Source organism: Columba livia, chromosome Z (assembly GCF_036013475.1).
Source record: "Columba livia isolate bColLiv1 breed racing homer chromosome Z, bColLiv1.pat.W.v2, whole genome shotgun sequence".
Lineage (NCBI taxonomy): Eukaryota > Metazoa > Chordata > Aves > Columbiformes > Columbidae > Columba > Columba livia.
In genome coordinates this window covers 38,604,210-38,627,876 of record NC_088642.1, presented here as the reverse complement: position 1 = coordinate 38,627,876, position 23,667 = coordinate 38,604,210, and the positions used below count along the sequence as shown (strand labels likewise).

At 37.7% G+C, this 23,667-nt stretch overlaps 1 protein-coding gene across 3 annotated transcripts in view; it reads right to left on the bottom strand.

Annotated features, from left to right (window-relative positions):
- Positions 1-330: 330 nt before the first annotated feature.
- Positions 331-23,667, bottom strand: part of EFNA5 (ephrin A5) — a 220,782-nt gene continuing 197,445 nt past the window's right edge. For 2 of the 3 annotated variants that reach the window (XM_065045424.1, XM_065045425.1), the window contains 3 exons: positions 9,720-9,785; positions 9,248-9,328; positions 331-4,555 (listed from right to left, as the gene is read on the bottom strand). In XM_065045424.1, the coding sequence (XP_064901496.1) occupies positions 4,434-4,555; positions 9,248-9,328; positions 9,720-9,785 (269 nt within the window). In that variant the 3' untranslated portion in view covers positions 331-4,433. The remainder of the gene's footprint in view (positions 4,556-9,247; positions 9,329-9,719; positions 9,786-23,667) is intronic. The other variant, XM_065045426.1, reaches the window with a different exon arrangement.

Below are 23,667 nucleotides of genomic sequence, written 5' to 3'. Positions count from 1 at the left end.
CTGTTTAGTAGGCCCAAAGCAGGTCAAAAGTGATGATGCAAACCATGTAATGCTCCAGCACTTGACTGACATAGTTCCTTAATCTCCTAAGTATTTGGAAGAGCTATGAACACATTAAAACAAGGTGAAAAGTGAAAAGCCAGACTTTAGACCAACCAGGATGTTGGTAATTACAGCTCTAGTCAGTCATTGTTCCCACTGCATTCTTCACAGTTTTCCACTCACATTCCTCATTCGTTTCTGTTCCACACAAATATGTAAGGTGGGTACAAAATACCCCCAAGATAAAGACGCAATTAATTGAACAAAAATGAAGTCTAAGAGAACCAATTAAAATGATGAAAATCTTTAATTTTATTTAGGTATAATTGTACAGACACGTGTATATACAAATACAGACCTCATGGGGCAGGGATTTCGTGGGGGTTTTTTTGGACATTTTCTTTTAGGTTCATATAATGTAAGCATTTCAAAAACAGCACTCAATGAATAAGTGCAAAGAAACTGCAAAGCAGGGCAGTACAAGCACAGGACCACACTGAGCTGGACTTTCATACCCAGATGCATACACAATGAGTGTCTTCAATGGGGTGTCAAGAGTAAGCATGGAAAGCGGATTTCGCAGAGTCATGGGTAACCTCCAACATGCCAGCATCTATTAAACTGTACAGACAATGGCAGCAAGCCTATTGTAGGGAGATTTGTCTCACATCCGAGAAGCTCGAGGGTGAATACATGGGAAAAACTCAGTGATGCCAGACCAGAAACAGATCTGCCCATTCACAGCTCCAAATTAAAAAGGGTGAGGGGTGAGAGAGAAGGAAGGGCAGGAAGAGGGAAGAGAAGTGTGGAGAGTTGTACATTAAAACTGGAGATTACAAAATCCAAGTGTAATGAAAGGAAGGGAAGAGGTAACACTCTAAGCCTCTGAAAGTGACTGAACCATTGCTTGCAGAAGGCAATGGATCAAGTTTAGTTTTGAGAGTTAGGAGCAGGAATAAACAGGTACAAATACAAACATTTTCCTTCCACAATTATGTAGGAAAGGAAACAATCTACTCATCTGCTCTCAGTACCTTCCAAATTTGTTTCTAGTTCTTTTGGAATCAATACATACATACATCGCACATGACACTGGCAAGATCCTTTCCGGAAAAAAACTATTCACGAAAACAAAACCAGAAGGAAAACAGGAGGAAAACCAAAATGACACAAGGAAAAACAAACAGAATAACAGAAGAATTGTCATATCCCCAAAGCATTTTTAGAAACAAACATGATAAAAAAACTCAAAAACCAAAACTAACACATTAATCACAGGGCTCCAACATCAGACCTTTAAACACTGAGGACAAAACGTTGATCATTAGAAGTCATGTTGTTCCACGTTTTGACATTGTGAAGTCTTGCAACAGATGAACGATTTTCAAAGATGAGTCCTGTATGCTGCAGTGTCATGGCCACTTGTCTCTCAGTTCTCAGCCATGATCACACTTGATGCTTCAAAGCTCTATCTTGTAATTGACGCGTGACTTTAATATCCTGAAAGTCTATTGTTCTCACTTACAAAAAGACATAAGAATCAAATTAATACTTTATTATCAAACACTATATACAACAGAGGTTGCTAATAATACAGAATTTAAAGAACATAGCTTTAAAGTTTTACTTGTTTTTCTTTTGCCATCCAAGTAAGTATAGTACAAAACAATATTCTAAACTAACACGAAATGTTACCTTGTCTATTAAAGGATACACAGTATCCACTAAACTGACTGATCCCTATTTTCCTTGCTTCACGTTGCAATACCCTCGGCAGCCAGGAGTGTAGCTCATGGGGGTGAGCCACCTAAGCTGAGGGAGAATCAGTCCCTCAGACTTGAGCTGGAGCAGATGAAGGGGAAGGGACCAGAAATCTCCTCAATTTGCACCGACAGCTGCATTGAAAGCATCCAGAGATTTGCAATGCAACACAAAGCCCATCAGCATTTATCTGCTTGGTATGACTGGGATTGCCTGATTCCATAAAGTATCAAGCTGACAGCATCTGGTATGCTCCCAGCCACCCAGACAGTTCAGGGACCTGCCTTGCAGGTGCATCACTCATGTCATTCTTCATCCACCCAGCAGGGGTCTGTGATAAAATGAAGGGTTGAATTTCACCAGGAGTAACACCAGTGAAAAAAAATTGCTGCGGAAAAACATACATCTTGAACTCTGACATCATTCAGAGACAAAGGATGAAAAATGAAGTCACCATTTCTACCTGAAATTGGCGCTACTGGTATGACAGCCTGCAACCGCTATGAGTCATTTTACTATGGTTACCTATCATGCAATACTAGCTGTAGTCTGGTTAATAATCCATTTGATAAGGTGCATTTTGATTAAGCTCACCTCATCCAAAGCTTTTTAACTCCCACCTACAGGAAGTATTAGTGTGTACCAAGCACATCCACATTAAAGAGAGAGAAGTACCAGATAGCCTGTAATGAGATGACGACTTCTTTTCACCCTTTGAACTGTGTATGTTTACTGTGTCCACTTCACACTAAAGGAAATTTCCCACATTCCTCCTATAAGCACAGGCCCTGCATTAATGATCATGTTGTATGATATCAGGCAAGCCCAGATCATAGTATAGCACGCATAAAACCTCCCTTTACATCTTAAATTTATTTCCCCCTTTCCTCCTTTTTCTGAACAGTGGGCTGCTTCAACTTCTGGAAAACTTTTATTCATTAAAGCAATGCCCACAAAGTGCTGTCCATTAACAGCATTACCCAATTCTGTTGCGGCAGAAGTTTTCTTTAGAATTAATACAGAAAACCCTTGTTTCGTTTGAATGCGCTCTTATATTTTGTTTCACATTTAACATAATGATCACAGTTTTTGTTAGAAAAGCTCTGTTTCAGTCTTTGTCTGGTATTTCCCTGATTATACTTAGCAGGTCAAATCTCATGGTAGCCTAGTCAAAAAATACCCCAAGGCTTAGACTTCCTGGCAAATGACGTTCTAAAGTTCTACGTTAGACAAGGTTCATATTCCTTCAACAGGGTCATTCCTAATTCCATCAAACAAGACAGCCCCATTTCCTAATCGCATCAAGGGTTACCATTTCTCTCACATGTTTAAATAGGACAAGCATATATACTCACTCTCAGCATAAAGTATATCTAAATAATGTATTTTCTATTCTAGTGGATTCTTAAAAAAATAGTTTGTTAAGTCTTTGGGAGCCCATCTAATTTACGTCCGGCTGATAAACATGTTTCCTCTACTCTTCAAACTGTGCTGGAAGGGGAAAAGATAAAAAAATTCAACACCTGAATTTGTGTTCCACACTTCTTTTCTTTCTCCTCACCACACAATGCTACTAGACTGTCCTGGCTTCTTCTACATGTGGTTTATTTCCATGATTGAGGAACTTGCAGGAGAGACAAATCAAGAGCACACTGGAAAACCCATGTTCCTAAAACTTTTCCTCTGGCCACTGATGTAATCTCTTTGCATGTTTTAACACTCAGAGCAGCATCCAAGGCTATCAGCTACTAAGTCAGTGCGGGGGAAGGTCACTTTGTTCTTGAAAGTGCCTCTGCATTTCAAGAAAAAAATTGTAGCACCACGGTGATTTGTTTTAAAATAAAATAATCCGGTGTGCATTATCCCCTTAAAACGAAATAACAGAGGCACTCACTACCCCAGTGAAGTTTCCTAAATTTGACTTTGCCTGCTGTGTGCTAACATTCCTAAATACTAACTTCTTCCTCTCACCAAAGACAGTGTTTCTACTTGTGAGCACAAATTTTACTGTCATAGATGCTTCAAGACAGTCCTGTAAGAAACAATGTCTTTCACTTTCAGAAATCTGTTCATCAGAAACTCCGGGAGGAAATGGTGTTATATCTATTCTTACTATTTCCCCTTCAGTCCTGACATGGTGATACGATGTCTTGCATGATCATCTTACAGTGCTGAATGAAAAGGCATAAATATTGTATTGGAGAGAAAAACTCTCTCAGGCTTTCTCTCACTTTATCCTTCACTGACTGCATCTGTCACTATTCTTCCTTGTCCACATATGGATGACACAGTGAGCTATCAGAGGTGACTTCTTAAAGGAGAATGCAGAGGAAAATAAGAATCACTAGTGTCACTGTTACAGTTTGGCATTTTCATTTGGAGTCCTTTTATTTATACGGAGGGGTTCAGAAAGTCAAAGGGTAGGTAGGGATGGGTGCTGAAGCTAATTATCCCCTTCAAATTTTTGCTGAGTTCAGACTCAAAGGGAGAAGAAAAGGGAAAAAGGAAAAAATAACAATTTGACATCTGCAAAAACAATAAAGTCCCTTTCCTGGGATGAGCAGTTAGGTGGATCTTTGATGTTGCAAGACCCTGGTATTTTCTGCGACAGGTTGCCGGAGCATACTGTGCTATAATATCAAAAGCATTGCCAGGAGGAACAATAGAGTTGCCAAAAGCCAACTGGGTATCCTTGGTGTCTGTGCAGCATTCTCACCACGGGATGGCTCGGCTGACTCATGTACGGTATCATCTGTTCAAACAGAAAGCATACATTCCAATGAGATTTTGCATTCTTAATAAACTCTCACTGAGCCTACAACTGTAAGTAGATTTCGGTGTCTTTATGAAATAGGGCAATGAACCTTGCACTGTCATTGACTTTCACAAGCGTGTCATACATAATTATATAACCAACTTGGGGCCAAGTCCTGCATTTCTTACTGGCAAAACTCCCACTGAAGACCAGAGAGCAGAAACTAAGTCTGATATCAGCAGATTGAGGAATGAAAGATTCTTCCTACAATAAAACCGTGTAGTTCTAGCTTTGGATGGCTCATTAGATAGCAATGGCAATAGTGAGGCAGCTAAATAAAACGTTTTATTTTTGAAAGGGCTTGAAGTTGCACATGCTCAGAATTAATTTTGCAGTTAATCCCCTTAGTGAGTTACAGATTTTGACTCCTGAATTTGAAACAACAGCCTGTAAGCCAAACCATATATTCCGCTTCCATACATAAAATTTCCACTGAAGTATATTGCAGTTGGGGATATGCAGGGCATTTATGACCTGTCTCCCTTTCCTGAAACAGAATTTTAAATGCTAACATATGACAATCTCTAGTTTTGTGGAATACATGCTCAACCTGGAAAACCTCATCGGTAACAGACTACCTTTCACGGTACACAAATTACAGATTTACATATACACTGCTAAAACTAATGAAAAAAAAAAACAGCTGAGTTGGGAAAACATGCTTATGAATTAGTGGCAGAAGAGAAAACAGTAGAAAACACTGAATTTATGATACCGAATAAAACTCTTGTTAGATTTTGTAAACTAAAGATCAGCCTTAAAGCCACAGCTTGCACCATAAAAAAAACAGGGCAGCTAAAGTCAAACTTGACTTCAGTGTTGTTATCGGTGTCACATTTTTCTCTGCAGAGCCTTCCATATCCACAGCTATCCAATATGGCTACTATAAAAGTAATCTGTCTGATGCTTGCCATAAAAAGGCAAAATTGGGTTTGAATATTCTTAGTAGTAAGTGAATGCTAAAACTTTTTAGAAAGAGTGAAGTGGCCTCAAAATGTATTAATAACTTCCTTTAGGGTGCCTGAGTCTCCAGGAAAATTAATAGTAACTCACCACTTAGTGTAATAAGCTCCCCCATTTTATGAGAGGTGTCAATATATCTATGATGAATCTGTCTCATAGTTCCCATCTCAACAAATTGCACTGCCAGGATTACACTGGGTGTGTGCTGTGCGATTCCAATTAAAGGCACTAAAGGAAGCAGGAGTCAGGACACTGGGATCACCGTGACATATCAGCATGGAGTCTTTCACGTTACTTAGATTTAGCTAGAAAGAAGCTCCCTCCCCTTCATATCTTTGACAGCACATACGCAGGTAGAGCACTTAGTATAATTTAAGTTAATAGGCTCTTTATCCCCAGTTCAGTTACACAGCAAGATGCACAGTAAACTGGTTTAGCAATCTATCATGTTTTTTCCCAACACTAATTGATGCTACAGTTGCATAAAGCCTATCAACAGTTTTTCAGTTCTGCTCAAGGTAAAAGTATCAAAAATAAGCACTGATCAACTGTAAGTATCTTCACATCTGTATAAAAGGGACATCATCAGATGAAAGTCCCACTGATGTCAGTGAGAAAGATGGACTGGAATGACTTCATTTACAACTCCCCACCATGTATAGCAAGAAGACCCTCCCAGGTCCTAATATTTTTCATCCAGAATTATTCCAAAGGAATATAAGAATTTCAGTGAATGCAGACTGATGTGCATTACCTTCTACCTCTTGCATCATCTATAGAATTGCAAATAAGCAAGTTTTGTCTCAATTATATCCATGAGTCAACATTAAAATACAATAGGGCAGAACTACTGTAGAGCAGTAATAAATACCCATTCTCTTTGACTATCAGATAATGCCACAACTGGAACATTTGCTACTGCTAAGAAAACTTGACAAAAAAGCCCCAAACTAAGAAGACTATTTCTCTAAAATGAAAAACATGGAGATCTTCTATGATGTCATTTTTATAAAGTCATTCTTCACAGGAGAATTAATTTTCATGTAACATTAAAGAGTTCCTTTCAAGAAATCATCTGGGTTTTCTGTCAAAGCAGTCCCAAGGACTCTGTACTTGTATAATACAGCATACAATTCATCTGCAGTTCTCAAAATCAGTTTACAAATATGATTTTCCTTAGAGGTGCAGTTAGGACACTGCACAATCTTTAATGCTTAGGAAAAAGGTTTTGCTATATTTTAAACACTGAAGGCAAGCGATGAAGAGGACATAATTTCTGAGTACAATCTGGAAAGTCACTGCTAAAGACTAAAGAGCAGTACTTAGAAAAAAATTATTTTGTCAGTCATGTATTTTCCAGATCACATAGCTTTACATCATATGCTTCAGGTATAATTTTTCCAGATATGCACATCTACAATTCTTGTTTGGGGACTTTTTAGTTTTATTAATAATGACAAAGAGAAGGGAGGACAAGAATAGGATCATTCAGCTTCTCCAATTCTGAAACAAGTGTGATTTCTATAGACCGTTTCCTACAAATTCTCGAACAAAACCAGTGAAATTACAAGGGTTCAAGAATGACACAAATGGTGATTTTTAAAAGAAAGGTGACAGTAAGCAATCTGCTGAACATGACCCTCCCGCCTCCCAGTTCTCCTGCCTACTGCGGAAGAAGACAGTGGCAGGTTACGGGAGAGCACAGAAGCAGCAGATGCACGCTAGGGGCAGGTAAATTAATACCTGACACAAATCACATGCAGCAAGCTGTCTAATGGGCTAATGACAGAAAAGTGTGACAGCAGTTGGCAGATCTGGGAATGGCTGAGTGACTGGTGACTGGTCCAAATAATGCAAATATACACAGATGCTGGGAGTGGAAACTTTTTGGTACCAAACATTCTCATTAAAGCTATTATTTCCTCTCAGTAACACATATAGTATTTCATCTCAGACTGCAGTATGCTCTTTGTATGAATTTGGTTCCCTGTTTTGCATGCTGCTTTCTAACGATATGTTTCTGTGATGATCCTAGTTAGGTACAGCCATTGAATGGGAAGTGAGCAGCATGGCTGAAAAAGAAGTTCTCAGTGAGTTCACTAAAATCAGGCGTTTATTACTCAGATGATCTCTTTTGCAAACCAATAACAGGAGAAATATAAATTAAATAGTTTGTGTTCACCAAACCACAAAACATAAAAAAGTGCAATGAGTTTCTAGATTCATAGGTTTCTAGAGACATGGAAAGATCATCCTAATGCTTTCTGCAGAAGCATACTGTTAATAAATATATAAATATATTTACTGTAAATGCACTCTCCTTGCATCTAGATCTCCTTAGAGAACATCTTTGATTCTCAAGACCAAAATTTTTAGGAGACTCCTGAAAATCCTCTTAAAGAATAATAAAATCTATTATGTATCCACAGGTAAATCATTCAAACTGCATAATTTGTGAAAGCTTTATTTATGGTTTTGTATAAAAAGTGACTTTTAGTTAAAGAAACTGCAAATAACACGGAACAAAACATTGTATGTTGCTTCATAGGATAAGGGAAGTCTCTTTCAAATAGCATAACGAAGATAAAAAAAGAGATCTTGGTAATCTGTTGTTCAGGGTATGTACTGAATGATATGTGTGTAATTTTTTTCTGGTATAATTTGTTGATTTAACAGTCTATTTTAATTATTGAGGCTTGAATAGAACAATGTATGAGCAGTGTGTAGGTACGTATAAAAAAAGCAGGTAATACTAGCATTGCAAATACTTTTCCTACATACCCACCTAATCTTAATGTCATGAGCCATCCCATTGAAGTTGGTGGGATTACTCACACACCTAGAACTAAACATGGTGCTATTTGTCATAAACCTGAGCTGTACAAACAATACACATGTACTTTCCATATAAAGAAATATCAGTTTGATTGATGGTAGAGGTTAATGCAACTTTGTCCTGGGCAGATAAAGGGCTTATCACAGCAAGCATTATTCTTATTCTCAAGGCAGTGTTCGGGGCGGGGGGGAGGTGTCGGGGAACACAGAAAATCCCCTCCCTCAACTTAAATCTGCTTCAATAAAACTGGAATAGGAATTCATATATATGTGTGTGTGTGTATGTTCATCTGTAAAAACATTTTGCCTAAACAAATATAAATACAAATGTATATAATTTCAAAGGACTAACTTCTTACTTAATAGGTCTGTCAGTCACATGCCTGTGTCATGCACTAGCATTAAACAAGCAGTGATTCTGTTTTTCTGGAAGTCTTTTAAAACCGCATAATAAATGAAGTGTGCCCATTTACTTTATTTCTAAAACTTTGGGCCCAGTTAGTAAACAGAGTGTCTTGCCAACATGTTGGGTGTTTGGCTTGGTTAGGCAAGTGATTTCAGGATATTGGTGAAAATTTTATACTGGCACACACTGTAATTTATTAAACTATGTCACCAAAAAAAAAAAAAAAATTAACATTGGTAATATTTTTCCTCCCCTGCATTAAACAAGGATACAGAAAATATACCACAAGAGATATTAGCACTGCTAGGAATGTGTAAAAGCAGAGCAGTTGTACCATGCAAAGCATGCAGAGAGAAAAGGAGAAAAAGTACTGAAGCGCCAGAGATAGACGGATTTGTTAAAAGAGATTCTCTAAGCATACTAACCTGCTGGTTCTAATGAATTTTCTACTTTGTCGTTAACATCGAAAACACGATCATGAACACCTATAGTTTTCATACAGCTGTCTATAACAAAAATAGAGATAACAGCCAAATACGTTAGTGAGACACCCTTAAACTCCCCACTTTCCTTTGTTTCTCTCTTTTTTCTCTCTATTTACTATATGTAATTAAGCATATTCATATTTTAAAGCCTGTGGCACTTGTCCAAATGACAGTATAGTCTTCCATTTGTACAACAGTTTAAGAAACAAGTTAGCAACTGCCATGTAATTAGAACAAAGCTTTATGAAAAATAAGAAAATATGATGAAAATCGTAACACAAATGTTGCTGTACAACAGTTGCAAAAGATTTAACAGTAAAAAAATATATATATATTTACGGCTGTTTACTAGACCACACATTAAAGCATGCGCTACAAAGCCACCCTCAAAAGCTTGATCTGAAGAACTTACTTGCTGGTCGCACAAAGACCTTGAGCTTTAGACAGGATCTCCTTCCATTATCTGAGATCGCAGAAGCTATAAATGGAGAAGAAAGACAAGTGTAAGAGAATGAAAATGCAAATCATCTTTTGTGCTTAAATAAAATATCATGTATCTTCCCTTCATCTGAAGGGCTGGACATGTTTCAGACTCTGCATGTAAGGACTTCAAGTGCACAAAGGACCTTGATTACGCAAAAGCATGGAAAGAACTGTGGATTTTATTCTAATTTTTTTTTTATTACTTTACATGGAAGAAATGAAGCACATGGTATGTTCAATGTTTCACTGTCTTCTTCCAGCTTTCCACACCTTTTTCCTCAGGAGATTGTTGCATATGATTTCTGCTGTAATGCAGGTGTCTATCCTGAAAAACTACACTTCAGAATAACTAGTGAAAAGCTAGTCTTGAAACACTAGTTCATAGAATTCAGCAACTGAAAAAGGAATGAAAAAACCAAAACAACACTGAAGGTGACAACGCCAAAAATAGGACTATGTATCTACTCCCACAAAATCAGAAATACATACCATTAAATTCTACCGCAAAAGCAGTCTCCATATGCTCCAATACATCTGCTTTTGTTGAAAAAATACTTATCTTGCTTCAGTCAAATAATGATTTCCCTGTGTTATATAACTAACAAACAAAATTTATCCCTCCCTCATGATTTCCCATTCAAAGTATTACATTTTAAGAGTACTTACATATTAGCAGAAAAAGAATAAGCAGAAACATCTAGAACTAATGCAAATGATCATACATATAAGACCACTGTCAGCACCTACTTATTTCCCAGGAACAAGTGGTGCTGTGAAAACTTCCTCTTTAGAACTGCAGTTGCCCCAAAATACACGATCATAGGGAAATACACCTGCCTGTCACCACTGACTGGACTCCCTACTGTATTATCTGCCAATTTGAATGCATTGGTAACTTTTCTCAACGTCTGCAATTTTGAAATTGTACACTGGCCTGCAGTTCAACATGCACACTGGCAACCAAGCAACTTGACTTGGGCATCCAGATTTTCACCTGTAAAATACCATTTGCAGATACGTATTTTTGGCCTTGCAAAAACCCTCAAAGGCTATAGCTGAAAACCATTGCCTGAAGAATTTTAAAGTAATTTTTATTTAATTGCCCAGTCTCCTCCATCAATCAAAAAGCTGTGTGCTAGAGCAGGACAAGCTGCCTTATGCAGAAAATGGCAACTATTGGAAACCATCTTGATTTACAAAAGAAGACTGGGCTGACAAAATATTAGTTTGTTCTATTTATCACTGTTTCATCCACTTTTATTAATTCTGTCCATGTTTGTGACAAATAACTAAAATGATTTATACACAGACATATGAATGCAGACTGTTTATCTTCATGTTAAGCTCACACTTGAAGGCCTCCTCAGCTAACTTGAAATTAATTCTGTTGGTCTTTGATGATGTGTTTCCAAGGCAAATGTCAGATTTTTCCTAGAAGAACTTAACAAGAAGAGCTAGCAAATTCAGTACAAACACACAAAAAAGCAGAAAAGAGTCCAATACAGCTAATACTGTGATTCTGCACCGTTTGGGAAGTGCTTGAAAAATTGTTTATCTCTTTAAATCAAAAGACAAAAGTGTGCAGAAATGATGCTCTCCCCTTCACAATGACAAGCAGTTAAGAAGTGTTAACAGCTGGCTTTGCTGTAGGTTCTTACTAAATCAAAGTCAGAAAAACTCCCTCTACTGACATTTACAGTAACTGCTGTGTTATTTAGGGCACAATATTTGCACTCTGTGGTTATTCAGGAAATTGTGTCCTTTCTGTGGCCCTCACTGAATATATGCAACTGACTAAATGCTTTGCTCAGACTGAACAGGCAGTTGTAGATTTCTCGAAATATAAGAATCCTATAGTCATTACCATATTGGAAATAACATTTCCAAATTAGCCAAAATGGAGTCCATACAGTAATTTTATCACTAATACATTTTTCCTCCTCAGAAATTATTTCAGAAGCGCATCACGATGCACATTTATGTAAAGGAAAGTTTTAGCTTTGATGCTCACACACTGCTGTTGATGTCTGTAACCTAAGCACATTTGGAAGCCCAAATGCTGTTTATTAGAATACTCTGTTTATTAGAATACTGCTGTTTATTAGAATACTCTAAGTAATGACTAAGTAGGATACCATTAACTACCTAGGATAGCTAGGCGCTAACAAAATTCCATCTGGAGAAAACAGCAAATTAATGCTTTGTAGATAAAAAAAAATTATATGTGTATATAATATTTGCACACACTTCAGAGCAAACAACAGCTAGTGACTGACCATGTTTTTTAGGAGAAAAATATCAAAATCTGTTCCCTGCTTAAATGTTTTTCCACCAGTCCTCACACCGGTTTGCATACTATAGACTAGATCATGAAATGCAGTCCTATTTTGACCATAGCAGTTGTATTTAACTCATAATCCCAGAAACGAAGGGCAACAAAGATGATGAAGGGAGTGGAGCACCTCCCTTATGAAGAAAGGCTGAGGGAGCTGGGTCTCTTTAGTTTGGAGAAGAGGAGACTGAGGGGTGACCTTGTTAATGTTTATATATATATAAAGGGTGAGTGCCATGAGGATGGAGTCAGGCTCTTCTCGGTGGCAAACAATGACAGGACAAGAGGAAATGGAATCAAGCTGGAACACAAGAGGTTCCACTTAAATTTGAGAAGAAACTTCTTCTCAGTGAGGGTGACAGAGCACTGGAACAGGCTGCCCAGGGAGGTTGTGGAGTCTCCTCTGGAGACATTCAAAACCTGCCTGGACATGTTCCTGTGTGACCTCACCTAGGCGTTCCTGCTCCAGCAGGGGGATTGGACTAGATGATCTTTTGAGGTCCCTTCCAATCCCAAACATACTGTGAAACTGATGCAGTCTTAGTGATAAGTATGAAAAGGTGCTTTTTTCTTTTAAAGGGAAATAGTGTACTGTCAATGTTCTCAGTAAACCCAGGAAGATTCCCCTTTTATCAGTGTTTTACTCATCCAGAAAGAATAATAATTAAAAAAAAAAAATCCCGTGAGATATTGTTCTGTTCTCACATCTGCCTCAACAACAAAGAACAGGGTGGTAAGTGATATACTGGAACATCTTTGGCCTTCCTGAGAAATTAAGAACTCTTTGCCAAACTGGGTGACTGAAATAATTCTTTTTTTCCTTTTCTTCTTCTCCCTCCCTCTCCTTTCTCCTTGTCATCTTAAAAGAAAAAACAGAGATCAGTTGCACTATTTGCCTTAAGACCAGGTGTATAACCCACAGGTAAGAGTCAGGTTGACTTGTATCATCTGTCCTCCTCTCACACACATTACAGTAGGTTTATCAGTATTGTTCTGTTCTCTTTATTGTCTTACTTATTCTGCAATATTTTCACCAGTATCCCATCAAAATGCTGCCTGCTGGATTAAAATGTCCAGCATATGATGGCAATAGCTGGGATATTATTTTTTCCCCTCTTTTAGCAACAAGCTCAAGGAATTTTTTCCCTGAATGTTAGGCAGATCACACTTGCTGTCTATTATGGGAAGCCAAGAGTCTTCATTAAATCTGTTTGGTTTTGGTTTGTAAGTTAATGCCTCAAAGTCTGAACTAAAGTTGAAGTTTCAAGTCCAAGTGTTCTACATGAAAGTCATTTTAATGGCAAACTCTTGCTGAAAAGGATGAAACTACAAATCAGGGTGACTTATCAACCAACTTTTTGACTAACAGCTCCAAACACCACATGACCAAAGCAACACAGTAGAAATGATAAACAGCACATATTAACATTTACTAAGAATAAATGCTAAACATGCTTTTTCTGGAGCAGAGGTAATGCTGCAGCTAGGACCTATCAAAAGCTTAGGCTTACAGATAAAATTCTGGGATACATTTGAAACAAATACCTCCTATCAAACTGCCTGTAACTGGAAAAATTCAAGTCTGACTTCAGGATCTCAGGGTAGGAAAGAGCAAAGTGTTAGCAGAAACTTGGGTGGTTTTAAGGTGTTTTACTGTCCAGGAGAGGTGGATTTCCAGTGCAGCAGAATCTTGCTAACACCGTGACACTGTTGCATGCTTGCAAGAGAGAAACATTGCTGAAGTCTGAAAAGGAGAAGGAACTGCTCTTTGTCAGGTGGGTTCTGTTAAAGTTGCTTCCCAGATAAACTATTGCTATTGTTGCTACATTCTACTGAAACTAGCTATAGTATAAGAATATAAGTCCTTTCTACATGGTACAAAGAGAAATTTAATTCTCCTTTCTGCACAAAATCACATTAGTTCCTAAGGCTTTGGTATAAGGCTTTTCTATTCACCTGTTTTAAAAGTGATATTAGCCATAAAACAGAGGCCAGTTCTGAGAGCAGGAAGCCTCTGATGCTAATGGAATCTGTCCCAAGCAACACTTTCCATTTAAAAAGCAAAAATTCCAAAAGAAAATAAAGGCAACTGAAAACTTGCTGCACAACAAAAAGAAACATTTGGAAAAATGATCCCTTGTAAGGAACAAAAGAGGTTATATCCTCTTTTTGCCATGCGTTATCTTTGAACAGAAAGGTCTGACTGGTTTAGCCTGCGTTAGTAAGAATCAAAATGAAAAGCAGGAGTTGTTAGTTCCTATATTCTATTGCAATTCCTATGATAGTCCACTCCTCCCCTGCCCTATCTCACCTTTATCAACAACTTCATGACAATCTCCTGGGTCTCTCTCTTTTAAAGAACATGTTTTAGCCTTCACAGTTACATAAAGACTTGGGGTTAGAAGGAAGTGTACACTAAAATACACTAAAATCTCTCTGAAATCATAAGATATATGAAAACACTTCAATGATTCTAGAAGTAACTCGTTTGGTCTCTTAAAAAAAAAAAAAAAAAGAAAAATTCAAGTAATGATCTCTGTATTCTTGAGGTGAAAATACCATCTCTAATAGTCAAACTAGTAAAAAATCAAAACAAAACATGCCATGAACTACTGCACAAGCTGGATTCAAAAACAGCCCACAAACACAGATTAGATGAGAAAACTACTCTTCTTCGAACCACTTCTGGCTACCATTTTTATGCTCTGTAAGGAAAGGAAAGACAGTGAAGAAAATTATTTCCTCCTGCTCTAGAGCTAAACCATAAATATCTTAGTATTTGCTAGATATATTTAAATAAGGGGGAAAAATAAACATGGCTCCCTATATCCTCCTCTTAAGCAGCTCTCTGCTAGAAAACACATGGTACATTATTAATATATTAGATATAAAAATAACAGGTTAGGTCTTTCCTCAGCCTGGTAAAGCTTAGAAGAGTTACACAATGATTGCAGGAAGTCACAGAGAACAAAAAGTAACATACACAGAAAATACTGTGACTTTTTTCCTCAACAGTTTTGCAGTTGAATTTACTATGTTAAATCCCTAAAACTCCTTAAAGGAGTCACTAAGGTATGGTCCAATAAACCTAAAAAGTAAGCTGATTAAATAGTGTATGAAAAAAATGTATTAAAATTCCAAAAGTAACTTGGTTATCGGGACCTGCTAGTCATGTGACAAAAGCTGTAATTAAGTACTTTCTTTCCTGAAACCTGCAGGAGTTTGGCTGGCAACTATCTGAGGCTCAGTTTCTAACCTAAGAGCGAGTTACTAGGATGGCGCATACAAAACATGTTTCAACCATTTTATCTACTGATATTCGCATGTAATCAGTGGTTTCCTCTGCTTGTCTTTTCACTCATTCTTAGCTTTCTAATTATAGCATTGCACCTTTTCCTAAAATGCAAGTCCTGATACAAACAAACAAACAAAACCCCAAACCAAACAAGCAAAAAAAACCCACCACACAACATAAATGCAATTCAAATCCTCATTTAGCACCACAAATACATTTAATATTCAAAGCACAATCCACTATGGACCCTGCTAGCAAAACTGGAATTGCTCAGTGTACAAACAGCACTCCATTTCTCTAAGTCAGTCAGATGGCACCTTTGTTTTAGAATGTGGGAACACTGGTAAAAGAGCATCCTTTCCTTATGCAGGAACCCAATACTCCCCACTGTGTCTCTTCACAGCCCTAATATGCTGCAGATAATTCTCTTGCCATTTTGCATTTCAGGTTTCTATGATCATTCACTTGGAGTAGTCTCTGATTATAAAGGTTTGTGAAACACTGTGGACATAAGTCTGTTCTCACTATATTTTTGAAAACTGTGATGAATGTTTTCTTCTGCTCTCTGCTAAGATGTCCAGCAAACATGATCTCCTTGTAGAGAAGACCTGAGAAATGTCACCAGCATCTCACCTCAGTTTCTTGCAGATATACTACGGCCAGCACCCTCTGTGTGTCACACAAATTCTGGCACTGCTAAGCACTTTCCAACAAGAAGCACTGAATAGAAGTATAAGTTCAGACTGGGAAGCCAATAGAGAATTTCAAACTTCTCCTCAGCATACTAAATAGAGATGCCACCTGCATATAACTGGAGTAAACACTTAACACTGCTCAGTCAAAATGGGTGAAATTGTAACTTCTGTAATCACCTGGAGAAACATCACAAAGAGAGAACCTACAGCAACCCCATACACGGGGTGCTGCATGTTCTAAATTAGAAATTCAAGTTTATGCAGTCCTTCCACTCTCTTAGTTACAGACAATCTCTTCAGGAGAAAATATTTATAGCTGGGATTTCCCTTTAGCTCTTTCAGGCACAATACCACTCCCATTAGTAAAATCCAATATCCAGGTAACGTTATACAACCTGCAAATCACAATTCCACCAACCTGAAGTGTTTTAGCATCCAATATCCTGTAACAGCTACAGAGCTTTAAAAAGTTTTATTTTTAAGAACAGTCATCTGCTTCCTTCTTTGTAAAGAAATGAGTATGTGTGAGAGCATTAAAAATGCAGTTTTCCATTATGTTTGCCACAGGCAATATTTCTCAATTTGTGCAAGTCAAACGAAAAAAATAGCCTATTAGTTGTTAGAAGAGCTGAGCCTTTCCCCTGTAGGTTTTCATGTGATTTACCATACAAAAATGTATGCAAATTAGCCAGGTAAATGCAGAATTAGTTATTAATATTCTTCTCACAGTTTAGATTGAAAAAAGTTACAAATTTGCATAAATGGTACAACTGAAAAAGTCAGCTAGAATTTAATGAATCAATAAAGCACTTCTTTGTCTGCATACATGAAGCAAGGCCCATAACTACAGACAATGAAGGGGTCTTAAAAACTACTAATCAAAAAAGAAGCTAATACTGTCTATGGCTAAATACAGGCAAAAGTACTACACATACTAGTAATTCCAAATGAAGTTTTAAAATCCACAGTATTAAAAGGGCACTTAATATAAATGCATATTTCACTTTATTCCTGCATGCTCAACTAGATCTGTATAGGTGAATGTAAAAACAATAATATCATATTTCTGTATGACCACCATGTACATACATGCCTACACATATATAGACTTATATTCTGCACTTCATGCAAAATATAAATAACAAAGTGCACAGCAGCGGAGGAAAAGACTTCATAAAAGCTGTGTGCACAGCATCAAGCAGATTGTAAAATACTGCTTTTATTTTCTAATGTCTTATACCTAATTTGCACTGCCTTGGTACTGTGTAAAAACACTGGATTATTATGGCCTATCTCACAAGTAACTGTATTTCTCAGATCCCCTAAAAATAGCCTAGTAAATGGAAAAGACTTGCCGACAAATGCTATTTTAGTGAGAGTTCTTGGAAGAAAGTAATACATAGTTACTGTTTCTGCATTAGCACTTAATGGTGAATTAAGTGTCCTACTGCAACTGCTTGGCCAGGAAAAATATAATTTTTCTTGCAGTTTCTGATCTATTGCAGCTAATATATCTGGTTGAAGGCTGCATGGAGGCTGCATAGATTCAAAGTAGGTTTCATATCAAAGTCATACAAAACAAAATTAAATCCTGTATGGTACAATAAGTTAACCATGGACTTCCAGTTTTATTAAGCCATTTGTCCATTACTTCCTCTGTAAGGGGACTTAATATTGTCTAGCCCTGTATCTCTCTCAGATAGGCCCCTTATCTGCTCTAGAGGGTGATTTAACGACAAGACTTCTCTATTGTTGGCCTGGCTGGTATACTGGAGTCAGACTTTTTTAGTGCAGAGCATCCCAAAGCCCAGTCCATCACAGTGCTGGGCACCTCCAGGTGAGCAGCAGCTGAGGCCTCATATGAGGCAGACAGCATCACACTGGATCCAGTCCAGTTTACTACAGCCATACTGTCATCATCTGTCCTTCCAAGTTGTCATATCCAGTTGAGTTCAGATAAACACAAAATTACCTCAGTGCAGAGCAGCTTCTACCCTTCACACCTTCAGGAGGACAATAAAGCAGACATTTCGGCTACAGAGAAACCCAATCCTGTCCGAGCAGTTCCTCTGAACCAAGCCCTGAACCAATATGAGAACTAAGCTCAGCTGTTCTTTGCAGAGACTTTTATTTTTCACAAAAGCAAGAACAGTTATGTTTGTTTAAGGACCAGGGCAAAGGTATCATCTAACTGCAGCCTGAGTTTCCCAGATAATCCATCTTGTGTCTGTGGTGTTTGTTCTCATTAAAAAAACAACAAAGCTCAGCAGGAAAGAAATGAAAGGCATATCCTACTTTGAATGGACTTTCAGTTGCACGTAAGCTCCTGTGAAATATAAGGAGGTATAGGTGAAGAATAGACCATATAGTTGCTCCCATATGAAATATTTGCAGGCCTTTCCCTCATATGAGATGGTTTCCCTGTCATAAATTCAAACTGTATTACATATCACAAAATAAGGGTTAACTTTTCTGCACTAGAGCAATATAAATGACTGATGTCATACTTTTCTATTGCAACAAAACAACACTTATTAACTAAAATGAAATAAAAACATCAGATCTCATTGAAGTTTTCAATGGCATTAACAAAACAAAATAGTTATTGTACAACATTAAGACCGTATTAGAGTAAATTGCTAATAAAAGAAGTTAATACTATCAAATAGAGCACTCAGAGAAAAATATATCTTCCTCATACTCTTCATAAGCACTTCTGTTCTTTGATTTTCCCTTGGTATCACTAGAAATAGAATGTTTTTCTTCAAGCAGGCTATTCATTTCACTAATTTCCATCTCTAAGAACTAGATATAAGTAAATCCTTTGAAGAGACATTATAGTCTTGTTAGTAATGACCTTCTCTTTTCGATCTTTAAAGCAACATGTTCACCTACATGGAATTTGTGGACATTGTATCATGCTACTAAACCTCATATACTTTAATGGACTTCATATTATCCATGTCTAGCTTTACCACTACTGACATTATTATATGAAGCACAGACAAACATTCCATTCTACTCAATTTTCATGGTCTGGCCACTATCTTTAAAATATTTAGAGACATTTCTAGCTTCCTACGCCATGCTTATAAATTCAGTCAGTTTACAAAAATACATAAGTAATGATAAATGTTTTAGTGTGCTAGGAGTGTGACATGTCATAGACATGAAAAGTTACTTCTGCTGACTCACCTAAGCAAAACAAAGCAATTAAATATCTTTTTCATGTCTTGTGCAGGAGGGAAAAGACATAAAGAGATCTTCAAGAAGCTGCCTTAGAATCAGGAGAAATTTAGTAAAAAGCACAGAATGCAGGCTGTATATTTTTGTTATTTAAAATTAAGGCAAACAGTGAGAATAATGCAAGTATGAATGTGTTTGAGTTCACACGCATGCCCAGAAGTCTGCAAATGCACTGCTTAAAGAGAATACTATTGCTCAAAAGATTTCTGAAGGACATTTTCTCTTGTCAAAGCTCTAACAGCACCCTGACACAGTGTTTACAAAAAATGCCTTTATGCACAGTCAGCTCTTACACAGATAAATCCAAACTTGAGCAGGATGGAAACCAGATACGGTAAAACAGATATGGTAGAAAAGGTAAAGTTTGTAAAACACATCATAGTCTACTGTAACTCAAGCTCTGATACTGAGAAGATTCTCAGGGCAGAGACCTTTGTTTCATTACACCTACTATGATAGGGTCTGAGGCCATGACTGAGCAGAGTACTAACACAGTAACAGATGCCAACACTATATTAATAACAGTACATCTTTATCAGATGAATTCCCAGTTTGCTCAAGTCCTGTAAAAGCACTACTGAACCTTCAATCACTCCACCATACAAGCCAGAAATTTTTATCCAGTCCTTAGAAGGATTTTCTTAGCCCTTCAATCTGTCACCTTTATCATGAAAAATTCTGGAACACATCAAGCTGTAGTTTTCTCTTGAAGCAAAACTTGCCCAGTGTATCAGGTGTAGCAGTTTTATTTAAACTTCTAGATGACTGCTTTTTTCTTTCACTTGTCTAGCTTGTGTTCAGCATTGCAGGTTGCACTTATGCTTTGAAATCCATATTTGAAAAAAGTCAACATATGTGAGAATAGCTGCAGCATCATCAAGAAGAACTGTTGCCTTGTCAGGAATTTGACACGTCTCACCTATGTCAGAAAAGGATTGTAGACTGTCATGACTGTAACTGTGGGAAAGTCCAAAAGATACATGGGATAACTAACTTCATTTTACTCTGCCACAAATTATTTCCTTCTGTGCCTTTCCTCCCCCTCCAACCGCCGATTAATGTATGCCACAGGATGTTTAGCCCTCTTTCCAGTGATCATTCCCAGACAAACTCAAAATTAGACAAATATGTGTACACTTTTCCATAACTAGGAGTCAAAAACCCTTGCGGTATGGAAACCATTTCTTAAAAGCAATGAATACCACATCAGACTATTGCAACACACAGGTACCTCTAGAGCTTTTCTCTTCCTGAATGCTGTAACAATTATTCTCTCAAAACTGAAGCATTTCTCCCCACTCTTCTAGAAAAGTCCCTGTTTCATACTAACAATCTTCCCAAGCAGGCTGGGAAAATCTCATCTTTATTTTCTATCTGGTACTTTCTGATCTAAGCAAGCACCTGCCCAGTGCAAGTTTACTGCTCTATTCTGTACACATCAACCAGTTAAGGAACTCGTGTAGCCAAGTTGTAAGCAGCTTCCAATGGTTCTTCCCATGCATATCTAAGATCATACATATGGAAAATAATATGAGATAAAACAAAACCACTTACTTGAAACCTCCTTGCTGATGCATATTTCACTTCAAGAGGGATGGACAAAAACGCTGTCAAATTAACTTCTCTCAACCACACAGTACCCATCACTACTTGATTTGAGTGCCTCTAACCAAATGTGCTATCTCCACTCAACCATTAGAGACCCCAAGCCTAGACATACTAACTTTGCCACTGAAGTGCACAATCTCTATTCTGTAATCATTAAGATCTACTTACATTTGTGTCTATGTTCTTGGCTAGTTCATATCATGAACATCTGCACTGGATATAGTTTTGGTAGCTGTGTAGAACTGCATGACAGTGTGCATCAAATGCTTCTTTCTCCTCACATTTAAAAGCTGGTTCAGTGTATTGAGTTTCTTCAAAGAGGCCCAAATACACTCTGATTTACCTTAGCTAGGACAAGAATCACCTGAAATGCATGTATTTTCTCCTTGAGTTACTGCAGCAAAACATGTGGGACTCAAAAAATCCTCCCAACAAAACAAGAAAAAATCCAGTCTGAGATCAAATAATTCACTTTGTGGTGGGGGGAAGCATCAGTTCTGCAAATAAGTGTGTACTGTTTGATCTGGAGTCTCAAACAAGAGTCACGGGTGCTTTCATACATATCTATGAATTTTATGATATGCTATTGCTAGCTGGAAGGCAAAAAAGACCCAGAGTATCTCCATATGGATGCTGCAGAAGCAGCTAAGGCAGGCTATACATGCCTGCTGCTTGCTGATCCCACTCTCACAGCTGCCTACAGCACCAGCTGTCCTGCAGCATGGATACACATGGGGTCCAGCACAGCCCAACAGGACTTCCAGCTGGGACAGCCATAAACCTGGGTCTGACTTGTGGCCTCTTTCAGCGACTGCATAGGCAGAACCAATGACACAGAAGCATCCTTCTTGTTCTTTGTTTCTAGTTAATTTTTAACATCTCTATATACTTCCAGTTCACCCTTTAGGGATCACTGAATAATTCGTTCTTTAGCCAAGTAAAAGTGCTTGTGGTATACTTCTGCATTTTTCTGTTCTCCTGCAGAGACAATATTTTTTTTTCTTCAATTAAGCTGGGGGTTGGTTGGTTTGTTTGTTTTGAAGCCCACAAGGTGTGTAAGCAAAGCTGGCACCAGAGCATCCTAATTACAAAACCCAGCAAGGAACTTTCTGCACAAGTTTTTTGGACTTCACATTTCCTGTTCACAGAATCTTCTTGCTGGGAAAGTAGAGATCATGAGAAAAGTTCAGGAGACAGAACCCAGACTGGCACTAAATAATTTTTCACTTCTTCCTTTAATTTAAGATCAAATAAAGAAAAATTGACCCTGTATTTGTAACATGTCATTCCATTTTTGTTTGAGAAAACATCCTGAGGAGGATGGTGGGGAGGAGATCAAGGTTTATGGTTTGGGGTTTTTTTTATTCTGGAAAAAAAAAAAAAAAAAAAGGCATCTTGAAATAGAGCTGAAGAAAAATAGCAGGTCTGAAGTGCTATCAAGTGCTAGCTGCTTTCTGCTGAGCTGAAGTGACCATTTTCAGATCCTTTCAATCTGTGGTGAAAAGATCATTACCATGCTACTCCCGGGAAGTCAGTCCTCCTGCAAGTGAGCTCCTTTGTTATGAATATGGAACAGATGGAACAAAATCTATCTGCTCCATAGGAACAAAAACACTTACAACTTAGTTCGCTCTATTAAAGACTCTACTTAGCTCCTTTATAGCACCGGCTTTCTGTGCACTGCTGTGAGGTTTTGACTTTATAGAAAAAGGCACTTCATAAAAGCAATAGTTCTTACTCTTAAACCAAAAGCAGCCTAAGAACTGGAGAAGATGAATGCAGAGTTTAACCTGCATGGCTCCTTGGAGATATGCAAATTTTCAATTACTTTTTTTCTTCTTTTTCTTTTTTTTAAGCTAGAGAAAGGATTATTTTTCTGAGAAGGAAATATAGCCATATGTTGCACTGTCTGTGCATCAATAGCAGTAAAGTACATAGATGGTAATAGACGGCTCACTCTAACAAGGGTGGATCTAACTATGTTACTGCAAGAAGGAACATAGATTTTATTTGTCCATATGTAAGTGTGGGTCAGGATAACACCAGGCGATAACTCTAACAGTCTTTCAAAAATTGACTTTTTTGGTAGGAACCCTCACCATGAACAAAAAAAAAATATTTAATGCATCAATTTATCTCCAAGTATTGCATCTTGTTGGGCCTATTTCATAAGACTTTAACAGAAGCTACATTAATATTACACCAATTGACTTTGCAAATTGAAAAGATGCATAAGCTGCAGCTGAAACATAACAGATGTACTTACTGACTGCTCATTTTCAGCAGAGTTAAGCAGGTATGGGTAGAGTGTCTTTCACTTCTGCTACTACCAGAAAAATAACAAATGTTTATTCCTAGCCACACATATACACAGATATGGTTTATATCAGCTTCTCACAAAAACTCATACAACAGAAGTCAGCAACCTGCTTTACTCACTGTTTAATATGTTAATACATCTACCGTCTGGCTGCTTTTTCAGAAGTAATTGAAAAAAGGATTTTTGTGGCAGGATGCTTTGATTCTGACTAAATCAAGTCTTTAGGCAATTTCCCCCTGCCAGCAAAGGCACAGCTTGCCTGAAGTTGTAACCTTTGTTAGCGGAAGGGAACTGGCCTTGAAACAGATCATGAAGCAGATGTTTTATGCCAAATCAGAGTCTAGGGATACACAGGCTACTACAAATAAAACTCTTCTCCTG